This window comes from Suillus plorans (assembly GCF_016647745.1).
Source record: "Suillus plorans strain S12 chromosome Unknown HD556scaffold_155, whole genome shotgun sequence".
Lineage (NCBI taxonomy): Eukaryota > Fungi > Basidiomycota > Agaricomycetes > Boletales > Suillaceae > Suillus > Suillus plorans.
This window is the reverse complement of record NW_024537539.1, coordinates 143-20,734: the sequence shown is the minus strand read 5'-3', so window position 1 is coordinate 20,734 and position 20,592 is coordinate 143. Positions and strand designations below refer to the sequence as shown.

At 47.9% G+C, this 20,592-nt stretch overlaps 4 protein-coding genes across 4 annotated transcripts; all 4 read right to left on the bottom strand.

Annotated features, from left to right (window-relative positions):
• Positions 1-2,004: 2,004 nt before the first annotated feature.
• On the bottom strand, positions 2,005-3,931 carry HD556DRAFT_1451854 (uncharacterized protein; the record flags this gene model as incomplete). The annotated part of the gene is made up of 12 exons (XM_041308045.1): positions 2,005-2,035; positions 2,089-2,273; positions 2,326-2,502; positions 2,557-2,730; positions 2,778-2,830; positions 2,878-3,109; positions 3,167-3,289; positions 3,358-3,429; positions 3,482-3,583; positions 3,638-3,661; positions 3,716-3,790; positions 3,848-3,931. The coding sequence occupies 12 exons, from the start codon at positions 3,929-3,931 to the stop codon at positions 2,005-2,007; spliced, it is 1,332 nt and encodes a 443-aa protein (XP_041151855.1).
• Positions 3,932-6,199: 2,268 nt separating this feature from the next.
• Positions 6,200-6,928, bottom strand: HD556DRAFT_1451852 (uncharacterized protein; the record flags this gene model as incomplete). The annotated part of the gene is made up of 3 exons (XM_041308044.1): positions 6,200-6,363; positions 6,417-6,519; positions 6,572-6,928. 3 exons carry the CDS (start codon positions 6,926-6,928, stop codon positions 6,200-6,202), a joined length of 624 nt encoding a protein of 207 aa, XP_041151854.1.
• A 9,361-nt stretch (positions 6,929-16,289) lies between these two features.
• On the bottom strand, positions 16,290-17,689 carry HD556DRAFT_1315137 (uncharacterized protein; the record flags this gene model as incomplete). Its single annotated transcript, XM_041301090.1, has 10 exons — positions 16,290-16,328; positions 16,380-16,497; positions 16,685-16,728; positions 16,837-16,890; positions 16,951-16,990; positions 17,026-17,102; positions 17,152-17,201; positions 17,264-17,391; positions 17,452-17,581; positions 17,638-17,689. 10 exons carry the CDS (start codon positions 17,687-17,689, stop codon positions 16,290-16,292), a joined length of 732 nt encoding a protein of 243 aa, XP_041151853.1.
• A 1,600-nt stretch (positions 17,690-19,289) lies between these two features.
• HD556DRAFT_1464867 (ubiquitin activating enzyme-like protein) lies at positions 19,290-20,373 on the bottom strand (the record flags this gene model as incomplete). The annotated part of the gene is made up of 6 exons (XM_041308335.1): positions 19,290-19,316; positions 19,370-19,498; positions 19,608-19,822; positions 19,858-20,184; positions 20,225-20,234; positions 20,275-20,373. The coding sequence occupies 6 exons, from the start codon at positions 20,371-20,373 to the stop codon at positions 19,290-19,292; spliced, it is 807 nt and encodes a 268-aa protein (XP_041151852.1).
• Between the last annotated feature and the right edge of the window lie 219 nt (positions 20,374-20,592).

Here is a 20,592-nt window from a genome sequence, read left to right as displayed (position 1 = left end):
CGGTCGTGTTATAGTACTAATAGAAATCGTACCTTCACTGAAACAATCCAACAAAATGGATTAGTAGTCTGTGAGTGAGGACTCGGAGACATCGAGTGGCTCGGATGTGGGTAAACGACCTAGAGGCGATTAAGGCTGAAGGCTAAATGCTTCAATGTCGTCTACTTGTCAAGACAGGGACGGAACCAATAATAATTGGTCATCAAAAACGAAGTAAATCAAATAGAGGTAGCACAAATAACATAGATCCAGTCCGACTTACAACCGAGGTATGGTACAATTACAAGCAAGGGTAGTGTTACATGATTATAGAGCCATAAGAAGAGGTGTATGAGATTGAAAAGCATTCATCAAAGCATTCATCGTCAGATGTAAGTGACGCATGTGTGACAGCACTCCCTGGAGGTGTGCCTGAATTTATCTTAGTATAGGAAAACGGATGTGACTTATATACCTACCATCATCGGTACCCTCGAACTCAGCAATGCGTGCTAGGGCCTCAGAAAACATGTCCACTTCGGCCTGTGCACGCTGCTTCTTCAAGCCCAGGATATGCATGTCAGACTTGAGAATATCCGTAGTCTTGGACTTCATTGGTTGAAAGTCGTCGCTAGTGTCGATGTGTAGGGATCTGCTTTCTGCAAAGGACGCGCTCATGTATGCACGATATGTCATATTATCAACCCAAGTCCTCAATAAACGAGGCAGGGAAAGAAATTGATCGTCCAGCTGCATAACATCAGCACATCGGGTCCTCGTAGTATAAAGAGCACTCACCCCTTGAAAGGATTCATAAATATAAGGATCGTCGTCTATGGTTTGTGGGGAACCAAACAACGTTCGGTTTGCATGAGAATCAGGCCCTACGATGCCTTGAAAATGCGATGTCGTCATAAGCCATGCATGGCATTTGTCTTGAATGGCCTTCGTAGGTCGGAACTGATCGAACATTATCGAGCTGGGCGCCGCGCATGCTCCCGCGTATGCGACATCCTTCACTGTGGATCCTAGCTTGTTGGAGCCAACTAGGAGTAAATTTTGAGTATCGGACATAATCCTCGACGAACATGGCTTACTCGAGAATCTGATTTCTAGCTCTTCAGACAGGTTTGCAATAGCATTACTAAACAACGAAACTTCCATCTGAGCTCGATGTATTCTATGCTCCATCAAACACCCCCCTCAAGAACGGAATGCCGCACAGCTCCTCTCCTCTTCTTGCTGAAGTTACGTCTGCATGGCAACCTCCCTGAGGCTCACGTCCATGAGAGCTATAAGATCGTGGGTATCGACCCATCCAAAGAGCACCGAAGCTGTGATATAGAGAGAAGCTGGAAGCTGAAAATGAAGTTAGAAGACAATATCAAGAAATGTGAGCACTCTCACAGTGTTGCGGTCCTGTTTCTGAAGCCAAGATATGAGAGCTGTCTCGGTCTGCTCAGTTCCAAGAAAATGAGTCTTTGAAGATGTGTCATATGTAGAAAGAAAAGGGGAGCTGATATTTAACATGTCGAAGTTAGAGGGTAGCAAGAGGAAGGCTGAGGAATACTCTCGCGATCGCTGAGTGCTTACACAACCTATAACACTAGCTAGGAAGGCGATGTCTGTGTCACGACACGTTGGCCATCAAACGACACGATGGCCATCAAACTCTAAATACATCATGTTAGAGGGTAGTAAGAGGAAGGAGTATGCTCACATAACTTATAACACTGGATGGCAATATCAGAGTCATGATACGGAGACGATGGCCATCAAATTCTAAATACAAAAATAGATTAGAAGTCATGAATGAAATAACAGTGACTTCACATACAAGTAATTGTTGACTAGTTCCGTCCGCAAGTATTAAAGATTGTTTCGAAGAATTGTACACGACTGTCACGTTATCAAAGGTCTACAGTCTGACGGAGAACAAAGTACATTTCAGACCATGGGCTCATTGCAGATACAAATTGTACAATATTGGACACAATTACTGGGTCAAGGATGGGTCGCTCCATTTCACCGGCCAATGCGGTACACATTGGCCTCACTGCATCTCCGAGTCAGCATTACATAGTAAGATCCCATCCTGAAAAAACTCACATGATTGTGCACAACTCTCCTAGTTTGCCCATGAAGGGCACGTACTGCGGGTCCTCAACCTGCAGGATCAGCAAGATGGCTGTGTCGCGAAGTTCTGTATGGACTTGGCTCGCAGATGGATAGTCTGGCATGAGGTCAATTGTGCCCCAAATGGCTACGAGTCTTGCCAGCAGCGCTTGATAACACTAGTGTGAAAACAAACGTGAATGAAGCATCTAGAAAGTAGAAGGCACTTACGCATGACCCTATCAACGCCAGTGTGTCAACCGGCGGATTTGTAGCATTCCTGAAGATTTGTGGCTCGAAATCAGCGATGGTGAGACGAACGCGGCATGTGGCCGTGGTTCGAAATATAACGTGATATACTAATTCCTTCGCCATCTGGTTCTCCAGAAATTTCACAAAGGAATTGACCTGTTGGACGAGGTAGGTCATCTGTCATAATAAGAGTGAATTCATAGAACTTACGCTGAGTGGTAACGAATGAGCGTAAGGGCGTATGAACATTTGCAGCAAGTCCACAATGCAGTGTCTTTGAGCTAACCCAAAGAAGTTGCCTAAGCCAAAGATGCGACTGTCGTCCATGGAGCGGATAGCTACTCTTCTATTGTCATACATGAACTGGCTCATCCACGGAAGAGCCTATTATGGAATAAGAGAAATCAAAATAAGATAAGCAAGACACGTACGAGCGCCAATATTGCGGACTCTGACATCGGAACCTGGGTGTCTTTGGTGAGGACTATAGAGGATTCAGCATGTGATGGTATGTAGGATTAAGCACCCGACCTGTTTCTAAATTCTCAGACGCGACATCTGCCCGAATGAGGGCTTGAGGCCAGCAGACTCTGAGTAACTCGCGTCTACGGTCAGCATAATCCGCAGTTACGAGAATATGTGGGTTGTCGGAGTGTCCACAACACACATGAACCCTCATGAGGATGCGTAGGTATGCGAGACCCCTTCGCCAGTTGGGACAGGTCGTCATGATTCTTTGGAGACTGTGTCTGGCTGTCTCTTTCTTGGTACAGGGAAGAGACCTGGTTCCGGTCACTGATGACATGGCTGACGAACCTACCCATGTAGTCTGGAGAATTGATTCAGAGCCGTTGACCGACTGATCACTGGGGAGGTAGTACCCGTAAGGATACTGCGCGAAATGAATCAGAGTTTCAGGCTCGTGTTCGCGAGCCACCCCAACCTGCGACCGTGACATTGTAGTACAAGAAACGATACAATCATAAGGTGGACATACATGATCGTACACACCGTATATGGCGCTGTTGGAGGAAAATTTTCCCGTAACCATGGCAAATTGAGAAACGGCATGATTTCAGGCAGCTACACACAACCAATCAGTAGGAAGGCGTGGCACAGTCGAGATTGAACCTACAGCTAAGACAAATACAGGGACTTCCTTGCCCTCTCGCTCATATGGCGTGCCATGACTCATAGGAGCATGCAAATAAGCAAATAGTGACAGTTTTAGTTTGAGCTGGGAGGAGAAGGTCAGTATATCATGTAGCACACGTAAAATAAAATGTCTTACATCATCCAGACTGGCAGGCGGACACTAAGCTCATCATAAGATACCCAGGATAAAAAGAGATACAAGTTGCATGCTTACATAGAGAGGATAAAGCATGGGCTGCATGCCTATCCACAGATACCCCACAAATGACACGCAAACGGCGGGCGTACCCTGAAGGATCCAGTGTGAGCAAGGTATTTCAGGTTTACAACAAAGAAGACAACTGACAGCGAAATATTGCAAGCTGGGAGGATGGATACCGTAAATACAAGCATTGTCATCGACGCTCGGTACGGAGTCGACCAACATCATCACTGTGACTGAGGAACTGGAATGTAAAGTCTATGCAAAGATTATTTAAAGCAATTTGCACGTCTGATTTGAGTTTTGATTATTTTCGACCTGCAACAGGCCATCGCAGCGCCATCGAAGAAGTCACAGGGCCTAGGACACTTAAGTTAAAGTCAGATGTGCATATTACATGTACATACCTCGCTTGAGAGACAGGCCATCACAGCGCCTTGAGCATATTACATGTATGTGGCTCCTTTAAGGTATACGCCGGATATCAAGTGGTATTGGGCTGACGGCGACAGATTATATGTACGTATACGTTCTGAACTGTATTTTTGATCAGTCATATAATTCTGGCGCCATCCCAGCGCTACAAACACCGTCTATCTCTGCAACGGCCTCTTGGATCTCATTACGTGGGTGGAACAGCATTCCTAAATATCCCGAATCAGTTCTCGTAGTCTAGTTCTACATCACTACCGTACATCTCATTAAATTGAGATATCAGCGACTCGCTACTGGAATCTGACCCCTGTAGAACGTTTTGCGTCCTGAGATCTCCACCTTCCTCTTCATCTGAAGAATCGTCTTCCTGGCCCTCGTCTTCATTATAATCGTCAACGACCTGCCCATCATCTTGTTCTGCACTGCCTCCAGGCACAGGCACATCCTGTGAAGTGGGGTGGTGAGAGTAAATGTGTCCAACTCCAAGACCAAAGTGGAAGCGCATCAGCATATTGCGGTCCACGAATCTAAAATGATGAGCTCCATATAACTTATATGTGAAACAGACCCTCACTCACCGATTGACATAGTATTCCCGCCAATCATCCTTGTCCCTTGCACATGCTGACACCCCCAATCCATTTTGGTATCTCCTGAGGCTGGCGAAAGCAGGTACGATGTGGCAGCCTCTGAGGACAAGCGCTGGATCCAAGAAATCGAATGAGTACTCGTCCGCCATAGGCGGAAATCTGACTCGATCTAAGCTCAAGGTGTCCCAGTCGGAGACCTGATCCGTGGGCTCGTACCATCGGATCCACAGGAATTCCATTCTGCGTGGAGTGTAGTCGACCATTCCGACTCCAATAATGATTACATTCACATGATAAATACCCAGGACCTTACCATAGGTGAACTTGTGACTTGCGTGCTCCACATCGTTGTCGGGGCGTAGCACCATAATATTACAGTGTTCAGTTCGTGGGTTGATTACATCTTGCGCACAACGAACATCGTATGTGGTGTAGTTAATCCTTGCGATGTTGTGGCGATAGATGCGATCGTCCTTGATAATGAGTGTGTTGAGAGTGTGATCTTCTCCCGACTCCGACAGATTTTTTGACGTGTTGATTCGACGGACTAAATGTTCCTTGAGTCTCAGCACGAAATTCTGCAGGAGCATGTGAGACGAGTCGGTTGCGGAAATACATTTAAATGACCTTGATTGCCGGATTGCCTTCATGGCTGCGTAAGTACGAGCCTATATGGATAGGGTACTTCTGCGTCAGGCCAATGTGATGGTGGACGTACGGGCTTGTCGCTATCTCGGCAAGTTCGATGTGGGGGCGATGAACAATTTTGTCCCCTATGTTACGGACTAGGATAGTTCGAGCTCTCCCTAGGCGGATTGCCTAATCTGATAGTGGGCTCGCTACTGGAGAGACGGGGATCTTCTCTCGAATGAGAGGTTTGGGGGTTCCACTAAAGGTAGTGTCGGCTTTCCTTTAGGTGCGGCTTAGACTGAGTGATTGGGATGATCACACAGAGGAAGTTCTGATGAAAACCTAGTAGAATCAAGTAGGGAATATACATGATTCTGTCTGCTCTATATACTGTCGTCCGTGTGCACAGACCAATACTTCGTATGGTAGGTAAGTATGAGTGTGTCTATACAAGGGCATCTTATCTGATGCCATGCGGGCGATTATCTATCCATGAGGCTTACCATGCCTCTTCTATCTGTCCTCAAGGCGAAGCATGCCTTGGAGTCTAACTGCGCATGCTGCGGCATGCGGCTTCTCTTCTGACCATGAAGCAGAGCTTCTTTCATGATCCGGGTTGAGGACCATCTAGGTCCGTCCAGATGTTGCCTAGGCTGGTCTAGGTCATCTAACGGCATCCAGGCCGTTCTAGGCATCTCTACGAGTCTCTGTTGAGTCGGTAAGTCTTCCAATGACGGTGTATAGGCGGGATAGGGGCTAAGGTCATGGTGACCTCCGTAGGAGGGGTTCTCAGTTACATGTTATTGTAACATTACCTCCGTTTCTGGGTCGAAGTCTCCGACTACGACAAAACTCTCTCCCGGGTTTCTTCGTCTGGAGTGGCAGTAGTACTGCGGGTATCGATGGGAGTGGGTGACCGCGGTGCGGGGTTCTTTGCGATTAGTTCTTCTAGCGCAATGTGGTTCTTCTCCCAATCTACGAGGAGTTCGTAGTATTCCTCGTCGTCTCAAAACTCTGGAAGGGGTGATTCTTCTCCGAGTTGAGGGCAATGGACCGACAGGTGGTCGGGTCCGATTTCGCTGCAGATGCAGCACACAGCGTCTGGACACTTTCTAAAATTGTGTCCGTATCCTCCGCATCGTCGACAGATGCAGGTGCGGTCTACTCGCGCTTTCTTGGTAGGGCGCGGGGGTCTTTCTAATCTTTCTCCTACGCGTTTCTTCGCGATGTCTACGAGTTCGCTGAAGTTGTCGGGGAGTAAGTGGAGCGCCATGGCTCGAATCTTTTTCTGGTCTTCCAGCACTATGAGGGCTCTAGTTGCTGGGTCTAAGTCTTCACAGTTCACCGATATTTCTAGGTGTCGCGTGGTGCGGATGATGTCTATCACCAATGATGCAGAGGCGGCGAAGTTGACATCTGACTGTCCTAGGATGTCGCTGATCTCTAGGAAGTGATCTGGGGAGAGAATGGCCGTTTCGGCGACGGCGCCTTTCTCGAGGTGGTCGAGGATTTTGGAAAATCCCGAGTTCTTTAGGGGAACGATGACGGAGGCTTCGATGTTGTTAGGCATGATTGTTGCGAGAGTTTCTGGCGAGTATATCGTTGTAGAGGGTTTATATGGGCCTCCAAGAGTGCTCTAAGCTCCGCTTGATCAGTGCTAACTTATCTTTATGATCTCTATTATCAAGGTTCAATCATGAAGGTGTGGAGTGCCTCATGGTTCTCTTGGCAGAGGGGGAAGTCACCATGCCAGTGCATTCGAAGGATAGTTTCGAGTCATTTCGGACTATCAGAAGCGGAAGTTTTGCGTCATTGCGGACGTGCGTGTCTTGATCTTTCGTTTTAGTCGAATTCTGTCAAGATCTGGGGTATGTCGTTTTCGAGATGTTCTTTTTGTTGATTTTCTCGATCAGCGTTCTAGAGGGTTCCATGGGCTTGCAGGAGTTTCCAAGGAGTTCGTCTCGTGATAGTTTAGCGTCTTTCCGGACAGAGGTGAAGGTAAGGCATCCGGGGCTTGCAGGAGTTTCTCGGTGTATTAGTCTCGTCTTCAGGGTGAAGGGGTCCGCATCTCCGGGTTCGTCCTTCTTCTTTTAAGCGTCTTTTCGGATGTTTTCTCAGTTTTAGAGTCATGATGGACTTAGGATAGTTTAAGGTCTTTGCGGACCGAGGATAGTTTCGAGTCATTTCGGACTTCTGCGCAGTTTATAGTCGTGCCGGACTCTTGGCGATTGTCGATATTTATAGATAAGGGTGTGGCCGGGGTGAGGGGAATTAAGAGTGAATTGAGTTTTAAATGAGAATTTCACCCCCCAAGTAGGCCGTTTGATCACCGATCAAATCTAAAAGTCTAAATCAGGGTTTCCGCAGTCAGGGTCGGGCTGATCCGTGACTGGTGCGATCTCTCCCTGGAATAATCTAACATCCACAGGGTCGTCCTGGTGGGGACAGTGGCTTGCGATACGCTTTATCGTTCGCTGAAAGTAGTTCTGTTGTTTAATCCGATCTACTTCCATCGGAGTCATCGCGGGTTCTTCTGCTATGGCAGGGGCTGCGGGGTTGGTATTAACAACTATCTCGTTGTTATCTTCATCATCAGTCGTCATCATTTCTATATCGGCTTGTGTGGGCACGAGGAATGGGCGAGTGACTGGTGCGGTTCTCGATCTTTCTGGAAATGAAACGATCGGCTCGGCCCGGTTGATCCATTGATCAGCGGCCAGTTCTTCTTCTGCTAGTTTATACTCTTGGCGGAGTTTCTTCGGTGACAGCGTTTCTGCCATGACTACCGATCTACCTTTTCCGAGAACGGAAGCAGGTTCTGCTGAAAAGATGTACTTCTGAGTTTTCTCCGGTTCAGGGGCCGGTCTAGGGATCTTTGTACGAGGTGGTTCCTCGTCGAAAGTGGCTCTGCCTTTTCCTAAGATCTGGGCAGGTACTGCAGAAAATCTATATTTATCTGTGGGTGGTGAGGTGGCAACTAAGTCCGACTGTCTCGTGGACTTCTTCTCGACGTTCTGGGATGTCGAGGCGTAGGGTTCCAACGGCTTGGTAGCCGGTGCGTATTCGAGGATTTCGTGGAGTTCCTCGATCGGGTTTAGTGTCGGATTGAATCTCCGTCTTCCCGAAGTTAGTTTCGACTCATTTCGGAGATCTTCCATCGGCGAATCAGCCGGTTCAGGTAGTTTAGCCTCATTTCGGAGGTTCTGCGTGACAGGTGCTTCTGTCGGATCTAGTTTATACTCATCTCGGAGTTCTTCTGTCTTCTTCGTCAGGGTGCCTACCTCCCTTCTTTGGCGCGTGTTTCGCGTCCTCTTTTCTCTACGGAAGGGCGGCTTCAACCCGTTCCTCTTCCTACCTCTCTCAATCATTCTCTCAAGTCCTTTTGACTTGTCAGTGGCAGGGATAGTTACCGTACCCTTCTTCCAATCTATGGAAGGCTTCACAGCGGCCAGCCATGTGAATCCGAGTAGGATGTCGTCCAAGCGCGGGATTACGAGGAATCGTCCGTGCATCACTCGGTCGTTGATCTTTATGAGGAGTTGGCAAAATCTCTTGACTTTGCCTCCATCGACTATCGTTCCGTCTCTGTTCATTACTCGTTTTGGCGTTTGAAGGAGGTGCGTTCTAATGCGATATTTCTTGCAGAGTTCTCTACTTATAAATGAATCGCATGCGCCGGAGTCTATGACCATGGTGGTCGTGATGGGCGGCTTAGTGGTTGATATTACGGTGGCGGCAACCCGTAATTCTTTCTTCTTGGATATGCTGTTTTTGTTAATTATCAGTGGTCCAGTCTTCTCCTTACCAGCCGCTGTCTTGCGGACTGTTTCTTCTTCGATAATCTTTCTCCTCATCGGGCACTTATGGTCGTTGGCTTTATGTCCAACGTGATGGCAAGAAAAGCATCGTCGTTGCTTCAGGTGGTGTCTTGTCTCCATTCCTGAAAGGTTGGCAGCGGCGTCGGTATTTCTTCTAATCATCATGCTCTGTGTCGGTGCGTTCATGGTAGAGGGAGTAGTGCGAAGGGACAGTGATAGGTTTAAGGATTCAAAGCTTCGTACGTCTGTCTTGACAATTTGTGGATAGCTTTACGCCGGTCTCGGCGGTTTGGTCACGAGAGTAGAGGTCTACGCTTGTCTCAGCGGTGCGGTCGGTATCGGTTTCAACGGCGGTGCGTGATGAGCAGGGCCGGGAAAGTACTACTTGATTCTTTTGTTACGGACTAGGATAGTTCGAGCTCTCCCTAGGCGGATTGCCTAATCTGATAGTGGGCTCGCTACTGGAGAGACGGGGATCTTCTCTCGAATGAGAGGTTTGGGGGTTCCACTAAAGGTAGTGTCGGCTTTCCTTTAGGTGCGGCTTAGACTGAGTGATTGGGATGATCACACAGAGGAAGTTCTGATGAAAACCTAGTAGAATCAAGTAGGGAATATACATGATTCTGTCTGCTCTATATACTGTCGTCCGTGTGCACAGACCAATACTTCGTATGGTAGGTAAGTATGAGTGTGTCTATACAAGGGCATCTTATCTGATGCCATGCGGGCGATTATCTATCCATGAGGCTTACCATGCCTCTTCTATCTGTCCTCAAGGCGAAGCATGCCTTGGAGTCTAACTGCGCATGCTGCGGCATGCGGCTTCTCTTCTGACCATGAAGCAGAGCTTCTTTCATGATCCGGGTTGAGGACCATCTAGGTCCGTCCAGATGTTGCCTAGGCTGGTCTAGGTCATCTAACGGCATCCAGGCCGTTCTAGGCATCTCTACGAGTCTCTGTTGAGTCGGTAAGTCTTCCAATGACGGTGTATAGGCGGGATAGGGGCTAAGGTCATGGTGACCTCCATAGGAGGGGTTCTCGGTTACATGTTATTGTAACACCCTATACGACGAATGCGAGCTTGACGGTGTTCGATCCGAGTGAGCTGCCTCACGAAGGACTTGCGATCCGTGCGACGATATCTGGCCTTGGGTGAACGGTGTTCGAGTTCACCCTGGGGAGGTTCGTCAGTCAGTCGGTCAGCGAAGTCTAGACATGAATGATAGACCACGTACCGGTTCGGTACTGTAGGAATCGGACGTGCCATACCGGCGAATTGTCGACACATAATCGCCCAATGCATGAAATTTGTAGGTCTGAAAGTTGAATACCTTTGTTCGCCGTGCATTCCTTACAGGATTCTCTGCCTCGACCGCTGCCCCTTGCTTTCGCTTGCCCTTCTGGGATCCCTTTTGTTTTGCCGCTAGCTTCGCATGGCGTCGGGCGCGAGCTTCGACCTCCAGACGAAGTTCGCGGGTGTCGTACGCAGAACAAACTTTGGCTTTGAATTCCCGGAATTGTTGACCGACCGCAGAAGTGACGGAGTCCATGATATAAAGGGTCAAATCAGAATGCATTCTAAGCTTGGCCAGTCCGTGCCAATGCGCCATGGTGAATAGCAACTTGAGAACAGCCGTGTTGTGGGGTTCGGGAAGAAGACGGTCAAAAACAGGGATAGAACACTGCAGTGTGTCAGACCTTATTTAACTTCAATTGCGGTGAAATCATTACCTGAAGTAGGTCTTCGAAATTGCGAGCTGCCATCCGTTTCATCTCCGAGGAGTTGGCCGAAAACTTTCGGATAGTAGCTTGTCCGAACATTGGAATTTGCCTGAATCTGGTCAGTAGGAGGGTCAGCGGAGTGGGTGACGTGTATTCCGGTAACATACCTCCGGTCCAATTCGTCGATAAGTCCCTTGTCTTGCGCCTCGACGATTCGTAGTAGGTGAACGAAAAGCATTTTCCAAACCCCGATTTTGAACTCATGTAAGAGATCTACCACGAGGGCGCAAAAAATGTTGAAACCAAAACGGCCGAGGTGATCTGAGAATGCATTCTGAGGCGTGTTAATCATCGTTACTAGCATGAAACTTGCAGCCTCACCATGGTGGGTACCCAGGACTGTGGTTTCAGTATTTGTTCCACCCGCGTGCTACCGACCCCCAAGTCCTTTTCATAGATCAATTTGCGAGCCTCGCTCACCAAGGAATGCCTTCCGACATCGTCGCATGCAAGAGTCTCACGTTGTGTTCTATCCTGAGGCCAACCCATATTATGGATGCGATCCTTGGGTATAAGGCAACGAGGGCATGGGCAACCTCCCATGTTTCGTACTGTAGCTATTAGTACCCTATTCAGACCAGAATCAGCACAATACAACCTGCCTTAAGAATAATACATACTTTTCAGGATAGTCTGCGGAGTATGTGAAGATTCTAGGATAGAATCTACGCATGACGCCGTCGCAACAGTGAATCACGACGCCATGTTCATATACCTCCAGGAACTCGTCGTCCAGTAAAATCTTCCACTGCTCGTGGAAGAATTCTCGATGACAGTGCGTCGCACAATCACTATTTTTCCCGCCTATGAAATCCTTAAACGAATCTGGAAGCTGATAGCGTGAAGTTAGGTACCCTGCAAAGCCAAAATTATGGTAAGACATACTGTTTCGAAGTAAGCAATGTGATTGCTCAAGTTACACGATGGCTTGCACCGGCGATACTTGGATTCATTACCGAAATACATATATGTAGGCCAAAGCTTGGCATTGCCGAAGGAAGTGAGTTGCGTGGCATCAGACCAAAACATGAGGCCAGCCACTACTCGAGGCAAATCACAGCCGGGTTCCGTGGGCAAGCTTTGCACTTTGCTATGAGCTTCGTGGAAAGCCGGAGATGTGTAGAGGTCGCCATATATGGAGACCTCCGCGTCCAGATGGGCAGGGGTCCAACGCAATTTATACGGTTCGTAATGAAAGAGCTTACTATCTCTGGGGTTGGCAAGCTTCTCCCGCAGAACGGCCACAAGGGACCGATGATACAAATCAGCAGCTTGGTAGACACGAGGACCTGGTACTTCGGTGGTACGGGGGAAAGGTACTTGGATAGAGACTGACGTTTTTTTCCATCCAGCGTCTTCGTCCTCCCACACTTCTCTGTCTCCCTCGTCATACTCGTTCGCGCCCAACTTCATGTCGATGTTCCTCCAATGAGTAGAGCTAACATCACTAGGGACGAAAGAACTGCAGCCCAATATTCCCACCAGCTTGGTATAATCTCGTTGCGACTTTTGGACTCCTTGGTTCCAGTACCAATCACCCAGCTGGAAGGATGAGTGATTGGGATAGGGATGGTATGGAGAGTCGCTGATTGATGGAGGGGGTGAAGGGGGTAATTCATCGACTTGAGGGGCGCCAGGAATAGTTGAGAGGTCTGCTAATGTAACACATTCTTCTGGATCGTGTAATGGTGGTCTCGAGGAAAAGTATTGACGCACTAGCCCGAAGAGATTCGGGCAGGTGCAAAACACCGTGTGCATTGCTGAGGCTGGGCGGTCTTCTGCGCTGACAACAGAGCCAATAGATTGTGGAAGTTGATCACGGATTTCCGGAGGGACAGTTGGTGGGGGCTGAGGAAGGACATCCCTAAATCTCATTGGTAGCTTTCGGTTTTGACGCCTCGGTCTACGTTGCGCTAAACTCATATCCGCCCCGTCTATGTCCCCTCCCTCACAGGAGGGCCCTCCTGCATCAACTGATGGATTGCGCATAGAAGACACCGTGACTTCGAGACCTTGAGGGACTGGAGAAGCGTCGGCTGCATGGACGAGCGGCTGGTTGGGATGCGAATCAAATAAGACATTGGGTGAAGCATCGACTGCAGACCCAGCTTCATTGTTTGAGAGGCGGGGCCTTTTCCTGCGGCCCATAAACTGTTTGAAAGAAGATAATGCCGACGAAAGACGCTTTTTGGTGTGAGAACATGAATGTTGGTGTTGGCTGAAGTGGTTCTGCGCCGTGAATGTGCGCTTGCAGATACAGGTATAACTGGACACTGTCATGGAGGAATGTCAGGATCACAAGGAGTGGCCTGAGGTGACTCGAAAAAAAATGATGCGATGGCGCAGGGATGACTGATGGAAAATGCGATAGCATGGTCATTCCTATGTTTAGTCAGGCACGCGATGGCACAGGGATGAGACCCAGCCGCAGGAGGCTATATATTTTGGGATAGACGCATTCCAGCCACCTACTGTCCTTGCGACTGTAATGTCCGCACCCTCTTCTCCATGTTCTACGTGTTCAACTCTCCTGGAGTTCAAAGCCAACCCCAATGTGGTAAACATGTTAGTGAAGATATTGACTTCACGTCACGGTGTCCTTCATTACCACGGACAAACAGGAGAACTAGCAACGTTTCAATGGTGAGTTAATTGTCATTGTACAAAAAATAGCTGTGCACACCTACTCATCTGGATTCCAGGCCGACCACTAAATTTGGGCATAAAATACACCCTTCAAGATTTGCGCTTTATCGAGAGGTGCACAACTTTCATTACCCATGCTGCCTGTGCGCAACGGGGGGCAGATATGTCGAGTCATCGATCTTTCAGCGAACTAGAGGTGTATATCAAGGGCAGTACGTTGCCGAATGCGCGACCAGCACGTGTGGTTACATGCGTAAGTCGACTTTTGCTCCACCAAAAGGAAAGGATTTCTGATCTATGACTAAGTAAATGTTGAGAGATTTTTTGCAAGAGCCTACGTACCGGCTATGTATTATCCTCGGAGGTGTGTGTTTAAGATTGTGCACGTCCATACATGCTCATATGTTCAGGGACAATCAACCGCCGTACATGTTTCCGTATGATTGATGTCAGGCACAACGATAGATGGACTGAAGTGGGCAACGCACTATCAGTATCTTGTCCTTAGTTTGAAGGATACGTCCACGCCTCATGTCAGGACATTCGCGCACTCGAAAGTACGACAGGGACACTGTGGGTCCCTTTTACGTTAGACTAGGACGTATTGTCCTACCTGCAAAGTGACAGAAATCCTAATCAAATCAAATCAAAAATAAATAGAATACGTACAATTTAGCAGGAGGAATGAGGTGTGGCGCGCTCGGCGTGTACTTGAGCTAATCCAATAGTGCGCCTTCAATATCTCAGTTACGCGAGGTTAATCCTAGTATGAACTTATTATGACATTATGATAAGGCTGGCGCGACAAATACACTTTCGACCAAGTCTTTTTTATCAAACTAACCGTACAACTAACTAAATTCCATCAAGATGGTTGTAAGATGATGAAAAATCGAGAAGAAGAACAACATATGTAAGCGAGTAGGGCTTATCCTATATACTGAACAACTTTTGGAATGACACTCCGCCGGCAACCCCCGAAATAGCCACAAAGGGACTGGTATGTCCAGAAATCAACCTCATCACAGCCAAGGAGTTGCTCGCACTACTCACCTATCATCAGAGGTGCGGGATATCGGGCCATCAACGAACACTCGGAATGGGAAGAGGAAGTGAGGGAGCTCTCAAAACGTATAAGTTGGCATACAAGTTGCCGTATAGCTCTGAGTAGTCTGACACTACATAGTCTCGAGACCAGATTGTACATTCTAGAACACCGCGATGTAACCGACTTATGTACTTTAGTAGAAGTTGAATGATGTATCTCAGTGCCAGAACTTGAAGCAATCGATACGCACGCCATTCTAAAACACCTGCTTCGAGACTACTACGTAGGAAAATTGTGCCACAAGACGAGCCAGGCGCGGACGACATCCACGCACTGCATCCTTGGGTCTTGGCGAGTATTCAATTGAAGGTCGTGCTCCGACTACTATCAATGCCCGACCAGCACGGGAGACATGTTCTAGATCAGTGGCACCGGCAGGACTAGTGGGTTCAACTTGAATGTCCGACTCACTGCCAGCACAGCACACACACAATCCTCGGCTCCTAACTCCGTCACCATTCCTTTTGTTGAACCTTCTCATGATCATAATCTCGGTGTAACCATCATGGACGTAACTGCAATGCGCACGGCACACTACCTTTTAGCATCCACACATTCGTCGGCCCGGGAGTCTTTTTTCGGACGATGCTTCAACTTGAAACGGTCAGGATTTTACTACTAGCCTTAGTAGCGACTACTACCGTGACTATACTTATCATATGGGCTGAACCCGATGCTGACTCGGAGGCGTATTCCATTGTCGATCTTTAGTTCCGAGCGTTGGTGCTCAGGCTGGTGCTGGCTTTTTCTATTTTGGCGTGCCAGAAGGTTACTACTTGCATCTCCTACTACCGGTGACCCGCGCTAAAATCCGTCGGCAATGCAGCCGAACTTGAACACCTTCAAGTTAACTTGAACGTACAACTCGGACGTTCCTCCGGGTCATTCAAGTTTGCGAACGCAGGGTCCTATCACATTCTCATTTGCTCATGCCCCTGATTACGACTCATGAAGTAGACGTGTTCTGTATATTATTGGAACCACCCAGTCATGTGAATGATCCTTGTACCGAGTCGTACTCATGATTCTTCATCTGCAGCTGATTCGCACGAACAACAATCAATCGTACGTGAGTAACGTCTTTTCAAGTCGAATGGTCAGATCAGATACACGTCCGAGTCCAGGCCCGGGGTCGTCTGATGGCCCTTTCATTATTATATTCGTCCGATGAGCCACTTCTAATCACTCAAGTCATAATGTACCTCAGGCTCGCATCATGGAAGTACGCAAGCGCGCGTATTCTATTTAAAAACTGGCATTTATTCGTAATGTATGAGCTGGGGGTGGGAGGGGAAGCCCAGCTCATTGAAATTATGCTCCACCTTGATAATTATAAGCTCGCGATAGTGGAGTATCGATGACAAGTAGGTCCGGGCTCCGGGAGTAGTAGTGACATCGAATACATAATTGGGCGAGCAGTAATTGCTCATAGGGTGAGCCAGTCAGCGATGCAATTAATTCGGTGACTTGACGTTTATTGGTAGGAGTGCCGAATGTATGTTTTTGGAGTAACAATAAGCAAACCCAAAAGGCAGGCCGAGCGAAGTGCCGTATGTTGACGGCACATGAACTCCAAGTCAGCTGGTCGCACTACACATGTACGTGTCAATTGAAGACTGTTTTGGTAGTAAGTTTCCCAAGCGACGATTATTGTAGGAGTGACTTACAAATGATGGAGCTTGAAGGGTCGCATGGTCTAGGCCCCGTGGCGAGTGATTGACGTTATATAGGATCGGAGTGATGGAGTCCCATAGGAGATATTGAGATGCCCTGACGGTGGCGACACTGTTTATGAAAGGAGGGACGTTCCCTCACATGTATTAGTGATTGCGGTACATAAAAGAGGGCGGAGGACGTATGAGGGGAAGTCCTTTGGTGAGCTGGATATGGCTGAGCATTTCAGAATATGAAATGATACTTGTTCCGCCCAGATATCAGAGCGACGATGAAGATAGATCATCTGGCTACTCACGGATGGTGGAAGAGAAATGTGCGAGAGCGGAGAGGTAGGTTCCCCTTTGTCATTAGGTTAGTGAGATGAACTCATGGTCGACGTTGGCCTCGGGCGACGATCTATGGACAGTATGAATAGCTGTGCTTGTTGAAGCATCGCGTTTGGCCCACCATTTTTTCCATTTTAAATATGTGGTCGATCAGCGATGACTTGCCGACGCCAGGCTATTTAAAAGCACGTCGTCAAAACTGACCCGAGATCGGAGAAAGACAGCTGCCAAATACCTTTCCTATCACCAGAATTCGGAACCTTGGGAGTGTCAACCTCAAGGACGGCACATTATGATCATCCTGACTCACCGAGGACACTTCTGAAATATTTCAGAAGCTGTAGGCCGGAGCTCAAGGTCTGTAGCGGAAGAGGTAGACTGCTCAGTCTGCTAATCCATGACTTATACAATTTCGATGCAAGACGTGGATACTTACTTCAGAAAGGTCGACGAAGATACTTATTTTTTTATGGACTTTGTTGTATCCTAGGCATGTGAGGTTAAGTTCGCAAGTGATTAGAATGAGAATGCGGTTATTCTTGTTTCACCTTGTCTTGCATGACACACGCGGAACAAGACATCTCGGTTGAAAGGAATGTCTTGATGCTCGGTCTTCATCCCAAGCCATGTCTTGCACCGCAAATGTAAAGAGAATGTATCCCCTTGAGAAAGCACCCTACGGCAACAAACACAATAGCGACTCAGGTGAGAACATGTGTTGGGGTCGAGTACTTACGTGGGCTTAGAAAGCGTCCGTCGAAACCTCTTTCCTGCTTCGCGTTCGAGTTCAATTGGTGAATACTTGCTGGTCCGTACTTCAACAGACTCTATATTCGGTTTCGACTTGCTGGAATCGACGGTGATGCCTATTGGATATATTCAGTGGGGTTGATGGTACTACTTGACGACAGGAATTGAATACCATAAACGTGGAGAGGCCAGGAAACCGTTGAGGCGTGAGGAGTATTGGCCATGCTGATCTGATTTAGGGAAGAGTCTACTTCGAGCTGTTGTGAGTTTATATAGAGGCTGAGGGCAAGTCATGCCAGGTCAGTGCTTCAGCTGCGAGGAAGTGGGTATACAAAACCAGTATCACGGACATACGCAAATCGAGTTTCGTCACCAATCTCCTTTCGAGGTTATCACGGCTATGACAGGGTATGCCAATGGGGAATGTTGCAGCAAAAAAGTCAAATGCCTGATGTACTAGTAAGCCGCTATCATCCAAGTCCGAGTTCGATGCGTGACGAACTTGGTACGGTCATGTCGTGACCATTCGTGACAATGCACTCAACATTGGGCCATCTGAGATACTGCCAAAAGCAATGATGATGCCACCGTGACTGGGATCCCATGAATGTCCTTCGTACGTTCCTACAATCCCAGTTTCAACTTCACAGGCTTTCAGCTCGGCACTCTCCAAATCTCCACCAAAAGCGACAACCCATCGACCATCCCTTGATACTGCCACTACCCACACCATCCTCTCGCGAACTTGAACATACCGTGACCGCGCTGCTTCAATCTCCTTGCCCGCCTTCAGGTTCCCTTGCCGAGAGGTACAATCATCAGATTCGCTGATCACTCGCTGACCGTCTGGAAAATAGGACATATATTTAATCCATTCTCCATAGCCCTTCAAAATTATTGATGGCGTCAGAATGGATTCCATGGTGGCTACTTTTCCAGATGTAGAAGCTATGACTTACGTCTCTGCCAGTGAAACCGCGAAGTACGAACAACTATTCTTTGGATGCGTTCAAGGATGCGAAGGCGAGGTCTCCTGGTGTCGATGTACTCTATGACTGACACCCCTTCTGAATGGCAGCTGTGCACTGTGCCCTAATTCTATGCAACGCATTTACTTCTCATCGCGTCCCATCTAACAGCCATCAGTATTATTTAACGCGAATTATGAGAAGGCTCTGGAACTTATCGATAACACCTCGCCTTATGCACTGACCGGCTCTGTGAGTCGTACTTAACAACCTCTTCTCCAGCTTTGCCACAGACCACAAAACCCTTCTGACTCTACTATGCAACACTACTGGCAACGTCTATTACCACGAGGAATGCAGTTGGCGCGGTCGTGGGTCAAAAATCCTTTGGAGGGGGACGACCGAGTGGGACTAACGACAAGACCATCTTCTACCGGTTTGTTTCGGCGAGAAACATCAAGTAGAACTTCGGCTACTCTCTTATTCCCCATCCTTCCGCCTTCGCTGCTATGGTAGCTCCCTTTCCTCCTGTCTTATCATCCGTTACCCCTTTGGTGGTTAATTAAGCTTTTAGCTTTTCCTTTTCACCTTCAGCTCGTTTCCGTAGGTAAGAAATTATGCGCCTCTTTTTCCTGGCATTCGATAGTCAAGCGTAAAGCATACACTGCACCGTACTACGTAGTACTGGGTCCTTACTACACGTACGACTTGGTTTAATGAATGCTGCTCTCCCATATGTTTCCCATGAGTGTGCAAATATGTTTGACGTCCAGAGCTTGAGCATGGCATTCATTCAGATGCAATTATACAGTACTTGCCATTGTCTACGTAGTACATGGGACTTCTTCACTTGGTTTCAAATCTTTATCAGAATAAAAGGTACCTATCAATGTCATCAGCGATAGAACATTCAGATATATGGCTCTTATGACATACCTCAACATCCTCCATCTCATCCATGAGCATGACTTCAACCAAAAGGTGCTTGGCGCAGTGCAGGGGAATAGGCTTCTTGCTGACGTGCTCTACCAGCCTAGTGAATTTCATAGGCATCCTCTCAGCGCTCTAAATGATTAACACTGGCATGAGCAGTTGCCATGGATTGATCACAGGGCCCATTACAAACCTTCTTATCGGTGAACGAACTCCAGAGCATGCTCACGCCCTAACTAACCATGCTGACATCTAAGTTGTGGTTAGTCTTAAACCAAGCAATGAACTCCTTGAGTGTTGGGTCATTAAGCTTGAACTCCAACCGGTCCCAAAGGGTCCACTCAGTATTTTGGAATTTGTTCTTTGCGACAGCGATGGGCTCTGAAAACCCGAAGAAAGGCAAAGCAAGGTTGATAATTAAACCGTTCATGGAGTCATCTATCTTATTCTTTCCATCTATGATTTATAAAGCGCACGTGTCAGCGGCGCACCCTTCCGGTAAGGATAGCAAACATCTTGCCTTGTAAAGTTCAAGACACACCAAACCGACGACAAGCGCGGTAGTAGTAGCGATGGCGGGAATGATTTTGCCTGTAGTATCTGCTTTGTGGTATGACGACCAGCGACGGTGATGTTGTAGTTCATCGCACGAAGGTTTGACGCAGCGGCGATGAGATCGATGCGATGGTTAGTATCATAATTGCCCTTCTCAAACTCGACAGGAGTGAGACGGTAGCCAGCGAGTGATGATGGAGGAGGCAGCATCTTGACCAAGTCCGAGGGAGACGTTGTCAGGATTTGAAAGGAATTACTACGCCCTGCAGGTGGAGTGAACAGTCTTAAAATGAGTGAACGTACCAGAAGACGACTGATTGACGGGATCAGTTTTCGGTAATCTGGATCTTCACTCCGCTCCTTGGAGAGAACTTGGGAATGATCACAGAATCTGCAACCCTCTTGAAGACTGCAGGATCGGTCTCTCCTCGGGAGGCCGTAATTAGAGGCATGACTCAAAGATTTGCTGCAGCAATGATAAAAGAAAGATGCGTGGGCTAAGGAAAACAATCAGTACTAAAGGTCTAGGCTAGCAACACACTGGGTGACATACATCTGAAGAGTCGAACACAAGCCTGAGTGGGTCTGGCCCGTGCCCGTCGGTCCACTCCAGAACGGCTGGCCCGCGCTGGTGTTGAAACATGATCCTTTGGAGGACTGTGGAGAAGCTG